We start from the raw sequence: 15,631 nt of genomic DNA, 5'->3' as shown, positions 1-15,631 counted from the left end.
CACACACTGACCTATTCCAGGATCTCTATGGAAATAATATAAAGAATGGTGGGAATAGGAAAGCCCAAAAGGCACACCTATTTGGACAAAATGAATCCAATTCTCATGTTTACATTTTTTGGAATAAATCCAGCGTTTCCTTTTTCTTATAAAAAGTCACTCCTGTTGCCAACAGAACACAAAACATACACAATTGCACATTTCCTAGATTCAATCTATATAAAAAGAGAGATTATGCTTAGACATCAGTAGAGGGATCAAAATGCACATTCTCACCACAATACTTTAATGTGTTAGCAATATATCTGTATCAAGATAGATAAGCCAGAGAGATAGAGACAGAGAGTGATAGATAGGTAGATATGGAGAGACAGAGACAATGAGACTAAAAAGAGAGAGAAAGAAAAGAGAGAGAACAAGATATGAAATATAATCCCTAAACTATCTCATTTCCAGAGACTAGAGTTGAAGTAAGGTGGTTTGGATCCTAGGTCGGGGGGGGGGGGAGAAAATGGTGAAAAATATGAGTCAAGAATCATCCAAGTCAAAATATCTCTTGAGTGGATGAAAAAGTGAGACTCCTGAGAGTATAGTTTAAAACTGGAAGACTAATTAGATTGAGATTGTTTATTGATTGACTATGAGCTGAATCAAAATAAATTTGAAAACAAACAAAAAAAAAGCCACCCACAAACCTTTGACCCTTCCTGAAATTGTTTTTCATACCTGCAATCAGCTGGAAGGCACTGCTGAGAATATCCAAGGAGCAGGCAAAAAAGAAGACAAATAGCAGAAATAAAATCCCTTTTATGATGACTTCATAGATAAAAAGAATTATTTTCTTTTTGGATGTAATCTCTGCAAAAACAATAGATGCAAAAAACTTTTATGAAAAATAGCACTCATTCCTAATAAAACACTTAAAAGCATAGGTATAAATTGATTTTTCTTTAGATTAATAAGTATACATTTTGAACCAGTAGCAAACAATATTTGTATCTGGAAGACTTCCCCATAAGACAGAGAGTAAAACAAGGATGCCCATTATCACCAATTTTATTTCATTTCATACTAGAAATGCCAGGAATAGTAATAACAAGAAAAAGAAATCAAAATATCCAAATGGGCAAAGAGATAACAAAACTATTTCTTTTTGAAGATGCTATGATAATGATAATTATATATATATATATATATATATATGAGAATCCTAGAGGTTCAACTAAAAAATTAATTGACTTTAGCAACCTACAGGATATAAAATATCACTAATGATATCTTTCAATGGCATACTAAGAGATAATCCATTGAAATAAGCAATAAATAGAATAAAATATGTTCCAAAGCAAATCCAGAAAGCATATGAACACAATTATAAAACACGTTTCATACAAATAAAGTCAAATTTAAATAATTGGACAAATATTCATTGTTCATGGGATAGCCAAGTGAATATAATTAAAATGACAATTCTACCTAACCAATCTACTTATTCAATGCAAGTCCAATTAAACTACAAAAAAAATATTTTTTGAACTCGAAAAAATATCAATATTGATTTGGAAAAAAAAACAGCAAGAATATCAAATAAGTCTTCTGGAACTCTCAAACACGGAGTCATACAACTACTTGGAAGGAGATTACAGGGGTCCCTTTGCTATCTTTGAATGCAACACTCTTGTTGTATTGCCCACATGGAAAACCATAACTCAGTCTTGAAGCACAGTAACAGTATGAGGAGGATTACCAACACATATCTGTACTTGTAGCCAAGAGGGAGCAGGAGACTCTGGTAACAGTTCCAAGTTGGAGTAAGAGTGCTTAGAGTTACTCACAGACCAGAGAATAGGTGGGGATAGTATTAAACACACCTGTCCTTAACATCATTCCAGCTTGGAAGAACTTAAAGCAGAGAGATTCCCAGTGCCAGCTCTGAAGATAGCTACAGAAAGAACATAAAGCTTAGAAAAGTGCTCCTTTCAGCACTGAGAAAAACCCCAACTTAAACAGTTTCTTAAACTAAAAGAAAAGGAAAAGGCAGGAAGTTGAGCACATAACAAAAGAAACCACATAGTTATTTTGGTGATGGTACATTGAAACTAAGAACACAATGACATCAATCTTGCTACATCCAAAGTCTCCAAGAAAAATATTAATTACTCTCAATCCCAACAAGAATTAATGGAAAAGCTCACAAAGGATTTCACAAATCAAATATGAGAGGCAGAAGAAATTTTTAGAAAATAAAATGAGAGTGATATATATAAATCATGAAAAAAGAGCCAATAGCCCGGTAAAGGAGGCACAAAAAATATTGAAGAAATGAATATCTTAAAAACCAGAATGGGCCTATTGGTAGAAGAGCCACAGAACTCCAAAGATGAGAGGAATTTCCTAAAAAGCAGAACAAATGGGAAAAGTTGTTTTTTTTTTTTTAAATGCACTGAAAAGAAAGGCTTCTTGAAAGACAGAATTGGCCCATTGGGAAAAGGGGTACAAAACTCACAGAGGAAAAGAATTGTATACCAAGTAGAATTGTCCAGATGGAAAAGGAGATACAAAAGCTCAATCAGAAAAACAATGCTTTAAAAACTAGAATTACACAAATGGATGCTAATGACTCCACAAGATATGAAGAAATAATGAAACTAAATTAAATGAATGAAAAAAAGAAAAGCAAATGTGAAATGTTACGGGAAAAACAACTGACCTGCAAAATAAATTCAGGAGAGATTATTTAAGAATTACTGGGCTTCCTTAAAGTAATAATTTTAAAAAAGAGCTTAGGCATTATCTTTTAAGAAATAATCAAGGAAAACTGCCCTGATATTCTAGTACTAGAGGACAAAATAGTCATTGAAAGAATCCACTGGTTACCTCCTCAAAGAGATCCCAAAAGAATAACTCCAGGAATATTATAGCCAAATTCCAAAACCTTCAGTTCAAGGCAAAAATATTTCAAGCAGCCAAAAAGAAACAATTCAAATATCATGGAACCACAGTCAGTATAACACAAGACTTAGCAACTTCTATACTAAAGAATCAGAGGCCCTGGAACATTTTTTTTTTGTTTTCACTGTGCATTGTACTTTATTCTTCCAGCAGTCTTAATCACACAGAGTATCACTGATCAACTGAACAATAATACAGCATACCAGCAATCTAATGAGGAAACTATGAAAGGGAAAACATTAAGAACCAGATGGAACATAAAATGAAAACTTATCTGGAATGTCTGACAGTAACATTTAAGGTGTAAAAATAGCACAGATCTTCTGAGGCCCTCTTAGTTTAAAAGCCCTACCAGTAGGACCAGAGTACTATCACACCTATGCAAAAATATTTATAAAATACATTCAACTCTGTAAATGTCTCTGAAATTTAAATCTAAAAGGTTCAGTTAAACCTACTATAAAATATGTACAGATAATAAAGTCTCTAACAATCTAGTGTCATATATGGTCATGACAGCAAATGGGTACAAAGAACAAAATGGGAATGGGAATATATTGACTGACTTTCAAAATGGGGTTAGGAAGGTCAGTAGTACTCCTGACTGGCCATTCTCAAATGGAAGAGTAGTAAGTGCTTTGTTCCATAGCAAAGTAATTTTTTTCTTAAAAATCATGTCAAATGACTGAAAATATTGTCAATGCTTGGGGTAAGTTGATTTTCTTAAGAGTATGTATGGCGGGTGGGAAAAAAAAAGCTCTTTTCTCTATACCTTAACAGAAGAAATAAATACTGTAGTATTTTGGCATCAGCTGAAAAGCTGACCAAGGATCTTGGGCAATAAGTTTCTAGCAAAATATCAAAGGAAATGGTGAAAAAAAAAATGTTGAGGAAGGAGGTTTAGAAATACTAGATTTGAAACTATATTCTAAAGCAGTAATTATGAAAACTATCTGGTATTGGCTAAAAATTAGAAGAGAAGGTCAGTGTAATAGAATAGATATACATCGGAATGTTGTAAAAGATTATAGTAACCTTGTGTTTCACAATGGTAAAGTTCTAAGTTTTTGGAATAAGAATTTACTATTTGGTAAAAATTGTTGGGAGAACTAGAAATCAATGTTACAGGACCTAGATTTTGATCAATATCTTCCTTCATTCACCAAGATAAGATCAGAATGGATACATGATCTAGGTCTAAAGGGAGATGTTATAAACAAATTAGAAGAACAAGGAAATATTACTGAATAAATGATTGATAGCATTATTGAAGTGTTGAAATGGCTAATTTTGAATGCATTAAAATGAAAAGGTTTATACAAATAAAATTAATATAGTCAAGATTAGAAAGAAAGCAATAAGTTGAGAAAAAATTTAAATGGATTTTCTCATATCTAAAATATATAGAGAACTTAGTGAAATATAGAAGTACATGAGTAATTCAACCATTATTGATTGGTCAAAACATTAACAGACTATTTTTGGATAAAGAAATCAAATATATGTGCAAATGCATATATATATATATATATATATATATACAGAGAGAGAGAGAGAGAGAGAAATAGAGAGAGACATGAAAATGCTCTAAATCATTCTTGATTAGGCAAATGCAAATCAAAACAGCTCTGAGACATCATCTTACACCTATCAGACTGGACAAAATCATAAAAGGGCAAAATGACAAATGTTGGAGGGGATGTTGAAAAAAGAAGGTCACATACATTTTTGGTGGAACTGTGAAGCAATCCAATCATTTTGGAAAACAATCTGGAATTATACGCAAAGCATTATAAAACTCTGTATATCTTTTGACCAAATAATACCACTATAAGTTTATTTCAGGAGGTGAAGAAGGAAAAAGGAAATGAAGCCATATGTTCTTAAATATTTATAGAAATTCTTTTTGTGGTAGCAGAGAACTAGAAACTAAAGAGATATCCATCAGCTGGGGAATGGCAGAATAAGTTGTGGTATGTGGTTATAATGGAATACTATTGTGCCATAAGAAATGATAAACAAGATGATGACAAAAAAACATAGAAAGATTGATATGAAATGATTTAAAGTGAAGTGAACAGAATCAAGGGAACATTGAACACAGTAATGATACATGTGATGATCAACTGTGAATGAATTAACTTATCAACAAGGCAAGGATCCAGGAGAACTCTAATTGACCCATGAGTAAAAGTCTATGCATAGTCCTAGAAGGAACAGAGTCCTAATGAAGATTGAAACATACCATTCTTCACTTTATTTCTTTAATGAATGTTTCTCTAGTGTAAACAATATGTGTTCTGTTTCACAACATGGTGAACAGGGAAATACATACTATATGAAAATATAGATAAGCCTGCTGGGGGCCATCAGTCCACGACACCTTGACAGAGTCATGCGTGGTAGCTGGGGAGACCACAGAGTGATCCTTGGCAAGATGTGACTGCCCACTCTATCCCCCTTGAATGACCTCTTTCATCAATGCCCCTTACCTATGAATTGACATGATTATTATTCCCCCTAGTCTCAAAAGGAATAATGCAAGAGCAAAACACCTGTACCCTAATTCTCCAAAACATTACCAAAAGATCCTCAAACCCAATCCCAAAAAGACTATCATGGGTTAACTTTTACTTAGGTACATAATTCCCAGCAAAACCGCAGCCAAGTTTTTTTGGGCCAATCCCAAAACTTTCTCATGAAGCCAGCACACAAATCAATCATAGAGGCCGAAGCAATAAGTACAAGTACATCAAACTTCAGTATGCCTCAGTGACTCAGGAACTCCCTAGAAGCCACCAGTCTAAATTTGAATTGTGTTCCCAGACCCCTCAGCTCCTATGGTATAATTATTGAATTGTCTTCTAAGAACTGCTGATTAATTATTCCATTTTATTAAAAGCCATATGTAATTTTCCTTGATTTTTTGTAAATTCAAAACTTCTAACAGGGTAATGAGAAAATTAAGACATCTGTGATGAAATAATTTATCTTGTGTGAAACCTTTATTCTGTCTGTAATCACAATACAAAAATATAGAATGTTAATCAAGTGATTTGTTAAAAATTAATGTATCACTTTTCCAATTATCTCTCTTTGATTTTGTATACCTACATGCCAAGAAAATGGATATAAAAATAAATCCCAAGCCTGGGAATGTCAGAGCAGCTGAGATGCAAAGCAATCCCATGGCCGTTTTGGTTAAGCTGTCTTCCGTTTGTTATTTATTTTGACTGATTGTTCGCCACCAGTCGGTATATCCTGGAGTCTCGGGCAAGGGTGGATTTTGTCTGTGACATTATCCTATATCCTATTAACTGCTTTCTTGGGGAAGGGTGGGAGGAAGGAGGAAAAAAAGGAATGCTTTCTTTTTTAAACCCCTATCTTCCATCTTAGAATCATTTCTATGTACTGGTTCTAAGGAGAGAAATAGAAAGGGAATGGCAATTGAAGTTGAATGACTTGCCCAGGGTACACAGTTAGGAAGTGTCTGAGGCCATAGTTGAACCCAGGATATCCCATCTCCAGACCTGGATTTCTATCCAGTGAGCCACCTAGCTGTCCCAGGACATAGATTTTGAACATGACTAATGTGAGAATTTGTTTCTCTTGAAGAAGCCTATTAATTATAATTTATTACATGTTTATTACAAATCATATATATTATTATGTTACATATTGTAGGATTTTTTAAAAAATTTAAATGGTAACTCCAAAAAGAAACAAAGGGGAAGAGAAGCACTTATTAAATACCTACTGTGTGCCATACTTTGTGTTAAGCACTTTAAGAAATATTGTTTTAATTATCACATGCTCATGTGTGTAGTGTGCTCACACATGTGTACACACACACATAGTTAATCTGGGATTTTGAATAAGAATTGCATCTTTTTCTAGCCACAAGAAGGCAACCTGGGGTCATCAGCTTTTGTGCTACATTTTTTTAAAAACCTACATTTTCTTAAAAATCATTACCTTCCTTCTCAGAATCATTACTATGTATTGGGTCCAAGGCAGAAGAGCAGTAAGGGCTAGGCAATGAGCATTAAGTGACTTTTCCAGGGTCACAAAGCTAAGAAGTGTCTGAGGCCATATTTGAACCCAGGACCTCCCATCTCTAGATCTGGCTCTCAATCCACTGAGCTACCCAGCTGGCCCCAGAAGGTACATTTTAAGAAGTATGCTATTTTCTTGAAATAGTCCCAAAATTTGACCCCCTCAAATAATAATACATCTACATTTGTGGAGAAGATTTGGCACCAAAGACACTGTGGTCTGGAGTGAAAAGAGAGTGAGCCATAAGAATGCCAAGGCTCTTTATCTAAACTGTTGGCTTTCTAAGTGATGTAGAAAATAGTAGCAACAACCTCTAGGCAAAGAAGTCCTGAGAGAATGACCATCCAAAGTACTTAGAGCTCTCAGAAGGACATTATGGATTACTTCTGAATATTGGGTTTCATGATAAAAATGAGTTTTGTTTTGTAAAAAATTTTTGTAGCCCTCAAATATTATTAATGAGGACTTTGGTTCCATGATCTCAGTTCCTATCCCATTGAGATTTATAGGACCTGCCTAATCTCACTGACTTTTTGACTTCAAGCTGAAATGGGACTTTCACCCAGTAGCCCTACTCCCTCTTTTCCACTTTTCTGCCTTTGACTATTGTCCCTAAGAAACACTCTCTTAGCAAAAGTCCTGTTGCTATTCGCCTTCAGTAACCATGAAAGATGATCATTCATTCATTCGTTTACTCAAAAAGGACATTTTTATGAGCCACTGTTCGAGAAACTAGGGGGACATAAAGATAATTAAGATATACTCCTTGCCCTCCCAGGTTGTAATCTAATGGGGATATAACATATGCCCAAATATGAAAAAGTATGCAAGAACATGAGAGGCAGAAAATACTTTGGATGGAAAGAAAGAAGAAGTCACACTTATAGTTAACCTGTACAGAGTGGTTGAACTTTGACAAAACATTTCACATATTTCAACCCCAAGGAACTAAGGAAGGAAAGAGTGAATCTTGTCCTTGGTCTCACATTTTATAGTACTTTTTCCATGTCACTTCCTATCTCTCCCATTTCATAGGAACCAATCACAGCCTCCCAATTGGCCTAGCATTGCCCAAGGAGGGGAGGGGGTCAGTGCTCACAAGCACTTTCTTGTAGGTGATTTGTGAATTCTCTTTTCTTGATTGATTAAAGAGTGCTGAATTGAATACATTAAAAATAAACAAAGAGAGTTGAATTCTCTCCTCACAGGCATCAGCAAAATGACTGAGTACTTGAACTAATATAAAAACTAGGAGCTAGTTTTGTGCAAATAACAAAGATAAAAATGAATAAAACATTTGTTAATTTGATTTAAAAAAAAGATTACTACTATCAAAAATGAAAAGAGTAAATGCACTACAAAGAAGACATTGAGTCAATTATTGGTAGCTACTTAGTAAAATTATATATAGTAAAACTAACAATCCAAGTTAAACGGATAAATAATTATCCAAAAAATCCACATAGGTGGGATTTTACACCAATATGGAAGCCAGCAAGTAAAGATACACAACAATAACATAAGCAAAGAAAAAATATATTATTTCTCAAGCACATTTAAAATAGATTTATATATGAATGTATATGTTTTCTTATCTACAGCATATCCCATCATGGAATAATTTTTCAAACTGCTACTTTACTTTCCCAATCCTGAGTCTTTCTTCCACCCTCCCAGACCCAACTTCATAATGAAATCACTAATCCTGGTCTTAGTCATTGCCATCCTGAATTTCTTTAATTGATTCTTCATTGTAGATGTCTCATTTAATTATCCAGACCATCTCTCTAAGTGAACAGTTCAGCAATTGTCAACTTTCCCTCCTCTAATGGGTTTTATGTGCACCAGAATTTTGGGGAGAGAAAACACCCCAAATATCACTCTAATGAAGCAGGCAGGAATCTTGATAAGTTGTTGGCAGAGAAAAAGAGGTTTTGTTTGGAGAAAACAGCAGACAGAATAGAAGGATAGGGAGGGGACAGGAAGGGAAGGAAAAGGGATTCTACCCACTCAAGTGGCTGGCTCAGGGCAAAAATGTACTATCTCCTTGTATGTACAATCACAGACTTTTATAATAATCCTGACACAAAATTCTCCTCCTTCCCTCCGTCTAATCCTGTACAAGGTTAGGGGGGGGGCAAGGGAGACCATGATGTTTATAGTCTTGAGCAAGTGATTTTCAACATTATGTACCCCAAAAGTCTCCTATTATCAAAAAACCTGTGACTAGCATCAAATTTTCAGCCTAGCACAGTAAAGATACAATTGAAACTCACTTTTCCTTCTTTCTTCAGCCTATCTCATTGTTGGCATTCTTCTCAGGGTACAGATAAACTCCTTCCAAACTTTTTTGAAAATAGGTCAGGAAAAATAAAAATTCTGTGGGATGAATTCTGTGGGTGGGGCTGTTTTAGTCTACAAAATAGTATACTCGGGTCTTCAAAATTGGAGTTACAAGCCAAATGATACTCTGAGAATTACACATTGAATGGAATCCCACACAAACCTCCCTTGTTTAATTTCAGAGTTGTGTAATTCTCACCTACCTCATTTTCCCCTATATGCAACAACAACAACAACTAATAACATGGATTAAGCATAATTGGACACTTTGGTATTCATCTTTGGAGATCCTCTCCATCTGGGCTCTGTTCTTTCTGTTCCAGTTTGATAAGAGAATTTCTACAGGTGGAGGTGAGGGTGGTAGTGCTCTCCTAGTGACTAGAATTTAATGAAAAGCATGCTCCATCAGTGATCCTCTGAATAGAAGGCTTTACAATCTTGTTCAGCAGTCCTCTCACAGTTGTGCCTTCAGGCTTCAGCAGGATAGGAGGACAGCCTATTGTCTCTCCAGGCTTTGTCCTTATCTTCAGTAAGGCCAAAGGAAGACATTTGGTCCATGGTAAATGAATTTCCATCATCAACTAGGTAAACAATTTTTTGTGCTTTTAATTCATTCTCTCCACCATCCCCAAGGAAGGAGGGTAGCATGGGACATGCAAATCCCAGTCAATATCTAAAGTTCTTGCTAATCCTTTCACCATCTTACGTGTAAAATGAATCTCATCCTCAGAATTTATATTCTTGATGAGTCCATATCTGGGCACAAGATGATCAAGTAAAATTCTGGTCACTGGCTTGGTTGACTCCTGCCAGTTGCTCTGGCCTCAGTAAGTTCTTTAGTACTTGATTTAGTAACTCCACATAAAGTAATGCTTTCCCTTTGCTAGAAAGCAGGCCTCTCTCTTCTAGCATCTTCAAAGCCTAGTGGAATGCACATAAATCACAGTGTGGGGCTGACCAGACCTCTGGAGGGCAGCCTCTATCCATTAGAGTCTCTTTGCTTTACTCGATTATAGTGTATTAATTTCTTCCTTTTTCATCTAAGATTTGTGAGGGCTCATTTATAGATAAGTTCACTTCCCCAAGCAGGGGAGACTCCTGCAAATTCTTCCTCACTTTAGTCTGATCTTTTACTTCTCTCTCTATTTCCTTTTGTTCTTCATCATTTTCTTTCCCAGTTCCCCACAGAGCCTTTGCAGGGTCCAAATTGTAAGCAGATATCAGAACTAGGTCATCTTTCTCTAACAAGATGCCTCATCCTTCAACATGTTTGAGTTTTCGGTCTCAGTGAGAGAATGTCCTGTCTGTTGGTTTGAACAATTTTCTTTCAAGTGGTCTCTTTTTCCATAGTCATCATCACATAGAGCATCTGGAGCCTTTCCAAACTTACTGCTGCATCCCTCCTTCATAGGGATCTGTCCCTCCTCAGTCTGAGTTTTCTGAAAGAGCTCCTTTAATGTATTATTTAACCAATCTTACATTTTCTGGAGCTTTCTACTACTATCTGGAAAGGGGTCAGCCAGCAGTTACATGTAGGCCAGAATTTTTAAAAAATCAGTGGAGGCTTCATTCTTCTCCTCTTTGACTTCATAAACCTGATTCAGGTTCTGATTCTGAGGCACATCAGTTCTTATGCCCAGAACCACATTCTCATGAGGAACTGGAGTGCTCTGGTGTGGAGGGGAACATTCTTGATCATCCTCTCTCTCTTCTTCTAAGGGACTTTCCATTTCTCTCCCAGGAATTTACTTGTGTATTCAATTACTAATTCAGTTCTCTCTCTTAGTGGTATTATCCTGTCCATCTTTCCTCAGTTTTCTCCCTGAAATTTTGGCCTAGCCATAGTACAACTTGTCCTACTACCCACAATCTGTATCTCTTGCTCTTCTCTTGCCATTTGTCAAAAATAAAAAGAATTTTTATTATTCTCTTTCAGAGTTTTAGTGTCTTACTTCCCTAATTCTGTCCCAACTCAGAAGTTTAGTCAAGAGTCTCAAGACTAGTCCAGGATGTCTCCTACTGCTAATCTTCCTAAGCTCCTTAGAACAAAGAGGTCCTGTGTTTAGCCCAAGGACTTCAATGTGTGGCACCTCCACCTTGCCAATTAGCTCAGATCCAGCAATTATTGACATCCTCCACTGCTGTCTCAGCTCAGATCAATACTCTTTTCTGGATCACAACTTTGATAACCAATTCAGGTGCAGCTTTAACCTGTCTTGTACCTATACAGGAAACTGGGAGAACTTCTTCCATTCCCCCTTCCCCCCCCACCCCCCAGAAAACTGCCCTTCAGCATGACCATACACAGGTCTCTGACAGGACCCCAGCTCAGATCAACTAATCATACTTGCTGAATCTTTCTACCTGGCACTGGACACTGAGGGATTTCCCCTTTTTGGTCTGGAACCTCAACTTTACTCTATTCCTCCACTTAGCCTTATCATTACTACTGTCATCTCAAACTTCCCAATTAGAAATCCCCTTCTCTGGACTTGTCTCTCGCTAGGACTTATCTTTTTCTCTTAAAGTCATACCTCACACAAGCACTGCACCTCTTTATTTGTAGCTGTTTTTCTCTGTTCTTCATTCACACAAGCTGAAAGAAAAAAAAAAGCACATACCTCCCACCTGCAAAGATTTCCTGCTTATACTCATGCAAAATGAATGGTCTTCCCATTAGAAATGTTGGCTCAGATCTCTTTTCTTTTTCTCTTGCATCTACCAGCCCCTATCTCCTCCTTTCCTTGCAGAGTTTTTTAGAAGGCTTCAAAATTGCCCATATGGTAAATTGAGGCACTTCTATCACTCTAGAATCTTGGATGGGCCCTCTCCTGTGTGGATTGGAATTTTGCAGAAGCTTGCACCCTCAGAAATCTCTGTAATGAGCACAATGTAGACTTGATAAGATGCTGACAGAGAAAAAGTGACTTTGTTTAGAGAAAACAGCAGACTTCAGGGAAGGGGTAGAGGAAGGGAAGGAAAAGGGATTCTGCCTACACAAGTGGCTGGCTCAGGGCAAAAATGTCCTCTCTCCCTTGTTTTATAATAATCCTGACACAAGATTCTCCTCCTTCCCTCTGTGCAATCCTGTATGGAGTTGGGAGGGGTAAGGGAGGGGAGTTGACTATAACTTTAGTAGACTTAAGCACGTGATTTTCAACATTACTTACCCCTAATGTCCCCCATGATCAAAAAACCTGAGACTAATGATATTTTCAGCCTAGGACAGTAACAGCACAACTGAAACTCACAGTTCCTTCTTCCTTCAGCCTATCTCATAGTTGGCATTCTTCCCAGTGTATGGACAAACTCTTCACAAACTTTTTGAAAAAAAGTCAGGAAAACTAACAATTTGATGGGGTGGGGAGGTGGGGCAGTTTTAGTATGAGAAATAGTCATGCTCAGGGGTCTTGAAAATTGGGGTGACAAGCCAAATACTCCTTTTAAAATTACACACTAAAACTCATCCCACACAGTCCCCATCCCTTTTCAAAACCAAACTCTACTCAAACTTATCAATTGCTTGCGACATGCCATTGATAAACAAGTAAACATCTGATACGTGCACCTGGCATCTTCAGAACAAAAGATATTGTTGGCGAAGGATGTTGGCATCAAACCAGGCGACACTCTTTTCCAGGCAGACATTCAGAGGAGACTCATTCACCAAATCCAACAGACTCCTGCAGAATCCAACTGTTTTGGAATCTTCAGACACTAAATATATCCTGCTTCTGCCTGGTCCCAACATTTAAACTGAAATAAACTCTCAGTTATCCAGGTGGCTGAGTCAGTCTCAGAGTAGACTAGGATGCTTTGGGTTTCTGTCGAACAGCAAGAAGATGAACTCAAGGGTTATGAGGATGAGGGATTCTCCAACTCTACATCAGTGCTTCAAAGCAGAATTTTCTTCCTTTCAGGAACTAAGAGTTCAGTGATGGAGCCAGTAAGTGTGACTGGGAGGGGATGGGAGGAAGCTTGTTGATGTTAGTGGTATAAGTTGCTATAGTCAAGTCCCTTAGATGGCTGAATATTCTAGGAAAGATGGAACTGTGCTGCCCCCTTCACAATCTTTTCTTTAGTTAAGGCAAACCAAGGACTTTGCTTGTAAGCTCTAGCTCTTTAAGTAGAGACTGAATGGTCACATTTTTTCCTCAGTACTGATTCCTCCTGTGTGGAGTGGAAATTTGGGGGAGATTGCACCCCCATAAGTCACTCTACTGAACAAACAGGAGACTAAGATGCTGGCAGAGAAAAAGTGCTTTTTTGTTTGTTTTGAGAAAACAGCAGACAGCGGGAAGGGGGGGAGGGAGAGAGGAAGTTAAAGAAAGGGAATTCTGGCCACACAAGCTGCTTTCAGGGGGCAAAAATGCCCTCTCTGTGTATAAGTACAGATTTTATAATAATATTTTGCAAGATTCTCCTCCATCCCTCTGTTCAATCCTATACAAGGGGAGGCTGTGACGTTCACAGTGTTGAGCAGGTGATTTTCATCATTATGTACCCCTAAAAAGCCCCATGATCAAAAAGCCCTTGACTATCATGGGATTTTCAGCCTGGGACAGTAAAGATACAATTGATACTCCCTGTTCCTTCCTATCTTGCCCTTCTTCCTAGAGCTGGCATTTGTCCTAGACTACAGATAAACTCTTCTCAAGGTTTTTGAAAATAGATCAGGAAAACTAAGAATTTTATCAGGTGGGGGCAGCTCTACTTCAAGAAATAGAACAGTAAGGGGGCGTAAAAACTGGCATTACATACTGAACCTCATCTGACGCACTCCTCTTAATAGTTGGGTCATTAATAAGTGATGATTCATTGATTTATAGCCTGCAACCTGCCTCAAGTAGGAGGGGGAATGCTAAATGATCTAGACCGGACTCTGGCTTTAACTAAAGGAGTAAGAAGAGTAAGTTAACACTACTGAATGTTTTCAGGGCTGAGATCTACCCTTTAATAAATCCTGATTTGTCTGAAGTGTGTTCCTCCACTAACATTTCTGACACTTTTAGCTTCCTTACCTACTCAACGAACATATCTACTTTCATTTGTAAAATGGCCAGATCAGTAGAAAATAGCCCCCACTTTTGCTTGGTCCTTTCACTTTAGATTACTACAACTTATTATCTCTCTCATTTAGCAGTGATTAGAGGACAAGAATAAAAGGAAATGAAAGCAGTGCTGGCAGAAATGAAAGAACCCAACTTCTGGAGACTGGAGTCCATAATTCAACTCCTACCACCAAGGCTGATCATCTTTCTTATCTTGGGCAAATCACTTCACTTCCCTGCATCTCAGTTTTGTCAGCTGTAAAGTGAGGGGGTTAGATTCTATCTCTGAAGTCCTTTCTAACTCTAACACAGAACTGGATTACAACTCTAGGGAAAAGGCCCGCCAAGAAAGATGAGGAGGAAAATTCAGTTTCATGATTATTTGAATTATAAGTAGGCTTCAAGTGATATTTTTTATTATAAAATAAACAGCAGGTTCTTTCCTTCCCATTCTACTTTGTTGTAGCTGTCAGAAAAGCAGAGCTCCATCACTCTTGTACAGGAGCAATGAGGGAGTTTCTCCACCTAGGAGAAATAACTGAAACAACACTGGACAGGGAGTCAACCAAACTGAGTTCAAATCTTGATTCTATCCCTTCCTACCAATATAAAAAGTTGCCAAACCTCTCTGGAACTTTCTGCATTTATAAAATTAAAGGTCTGGACTAAATGGAGGCTTCTTAAAACCCTTCCAGCTCTTAAATTTATGATCTCAATAGAAAGTTTGCACATTATTTTCATCACATTTTCCCCATTTTACAGATGAGGAAGCTGAGGCTCAGATAGCTGAAAGACCACTCAACAAGGTGAGAGGTCATTCAACAAATCATATCCAAGATTTGATCTCAGGTTTCCAGTCTACAAGTATTTTTTAGCAAAGAACCAAGAATATTTAAAAATGGGAACCTTTAGCAATTGAGGGAATTGAAAAATGCTCAAAGAAAAGTTCCAAAGTCTTCCAGATGTGAAATAGCAGGTCCTCTAAATACAAAGCCAGCCCTCTTCCTACTCCTAACTCTCACCACTGGCCTTCCTTGCTATCAACAATGCCTTAAAAATTAGTATCACTTTCTCTGTATTGGAATAAATTAGCCTACTCCCCTCAGCTCTGGGAACTAGGATAAATTCCCAGAAGATGCTTCATACTTCCAACATTTATGTGGACAAATGCTTAAAATGCGAAGACTCTCTATATAAGAACAAAACAGAACGAAACCTAAAAAACTCTT

General features: G+C 37.1%; 1 protein-coding gene across 2 annotated transcripts in view; it reads right to left on the bottom strand.

Moving 5' to 3' along the window:
• Positions 1-13,627, bottom strand: part of LOC100012594 (sodium-dependent phosphate transport protein 2B-like) — a 70,829-nt gene extending 57,202 nt beyond the window's left edge. The window contains exons 1-2 of one of the 2 annotated variants that reach the window (XM_007496610.3): positions 12,920-13,627; positions 727-858 (exon numbers count right to left, since the gene is read on the bottom strand). In XM_007496610.3, the coding sequence (XP_007496672.1) occupies positions 727-858; positions 12,920-12,926 (139 nt within the window). In that variant the 5' untranslated portion in view covers positions 12,927-13,627. The remainder of the gene's footprint in view (positions 1-726; positions 859-12,919) is intronic. The other variant, XM_056802484.1, reaches the window with a different exon arrangement.
• Between the last annotated feature and the right edge of the window lie 2,004 nt (positions 13,628-15,631).

The sequence above is a fragment of the Monodelphis domestica genome, chromosome 6 (genome assembly GCF_027887165.1).
Source record: "Monodelphis domestica isolate mMonDom1 chromosome 6, mMonDom1.pri, whole genome shotgun sequence".
NCBI classification, from domain to species: domain Eukaryota; kingdom Metazoa; phylum Chordata; class Mammalia; order Didelphimorphia; family Didelphidae; genus Monodelphis; species Monodelphis domestica.
Note: the sequence above shows the minus strand (reverse complement) of the source record. Positions and strands in the feature narration are given on the sequence as shown.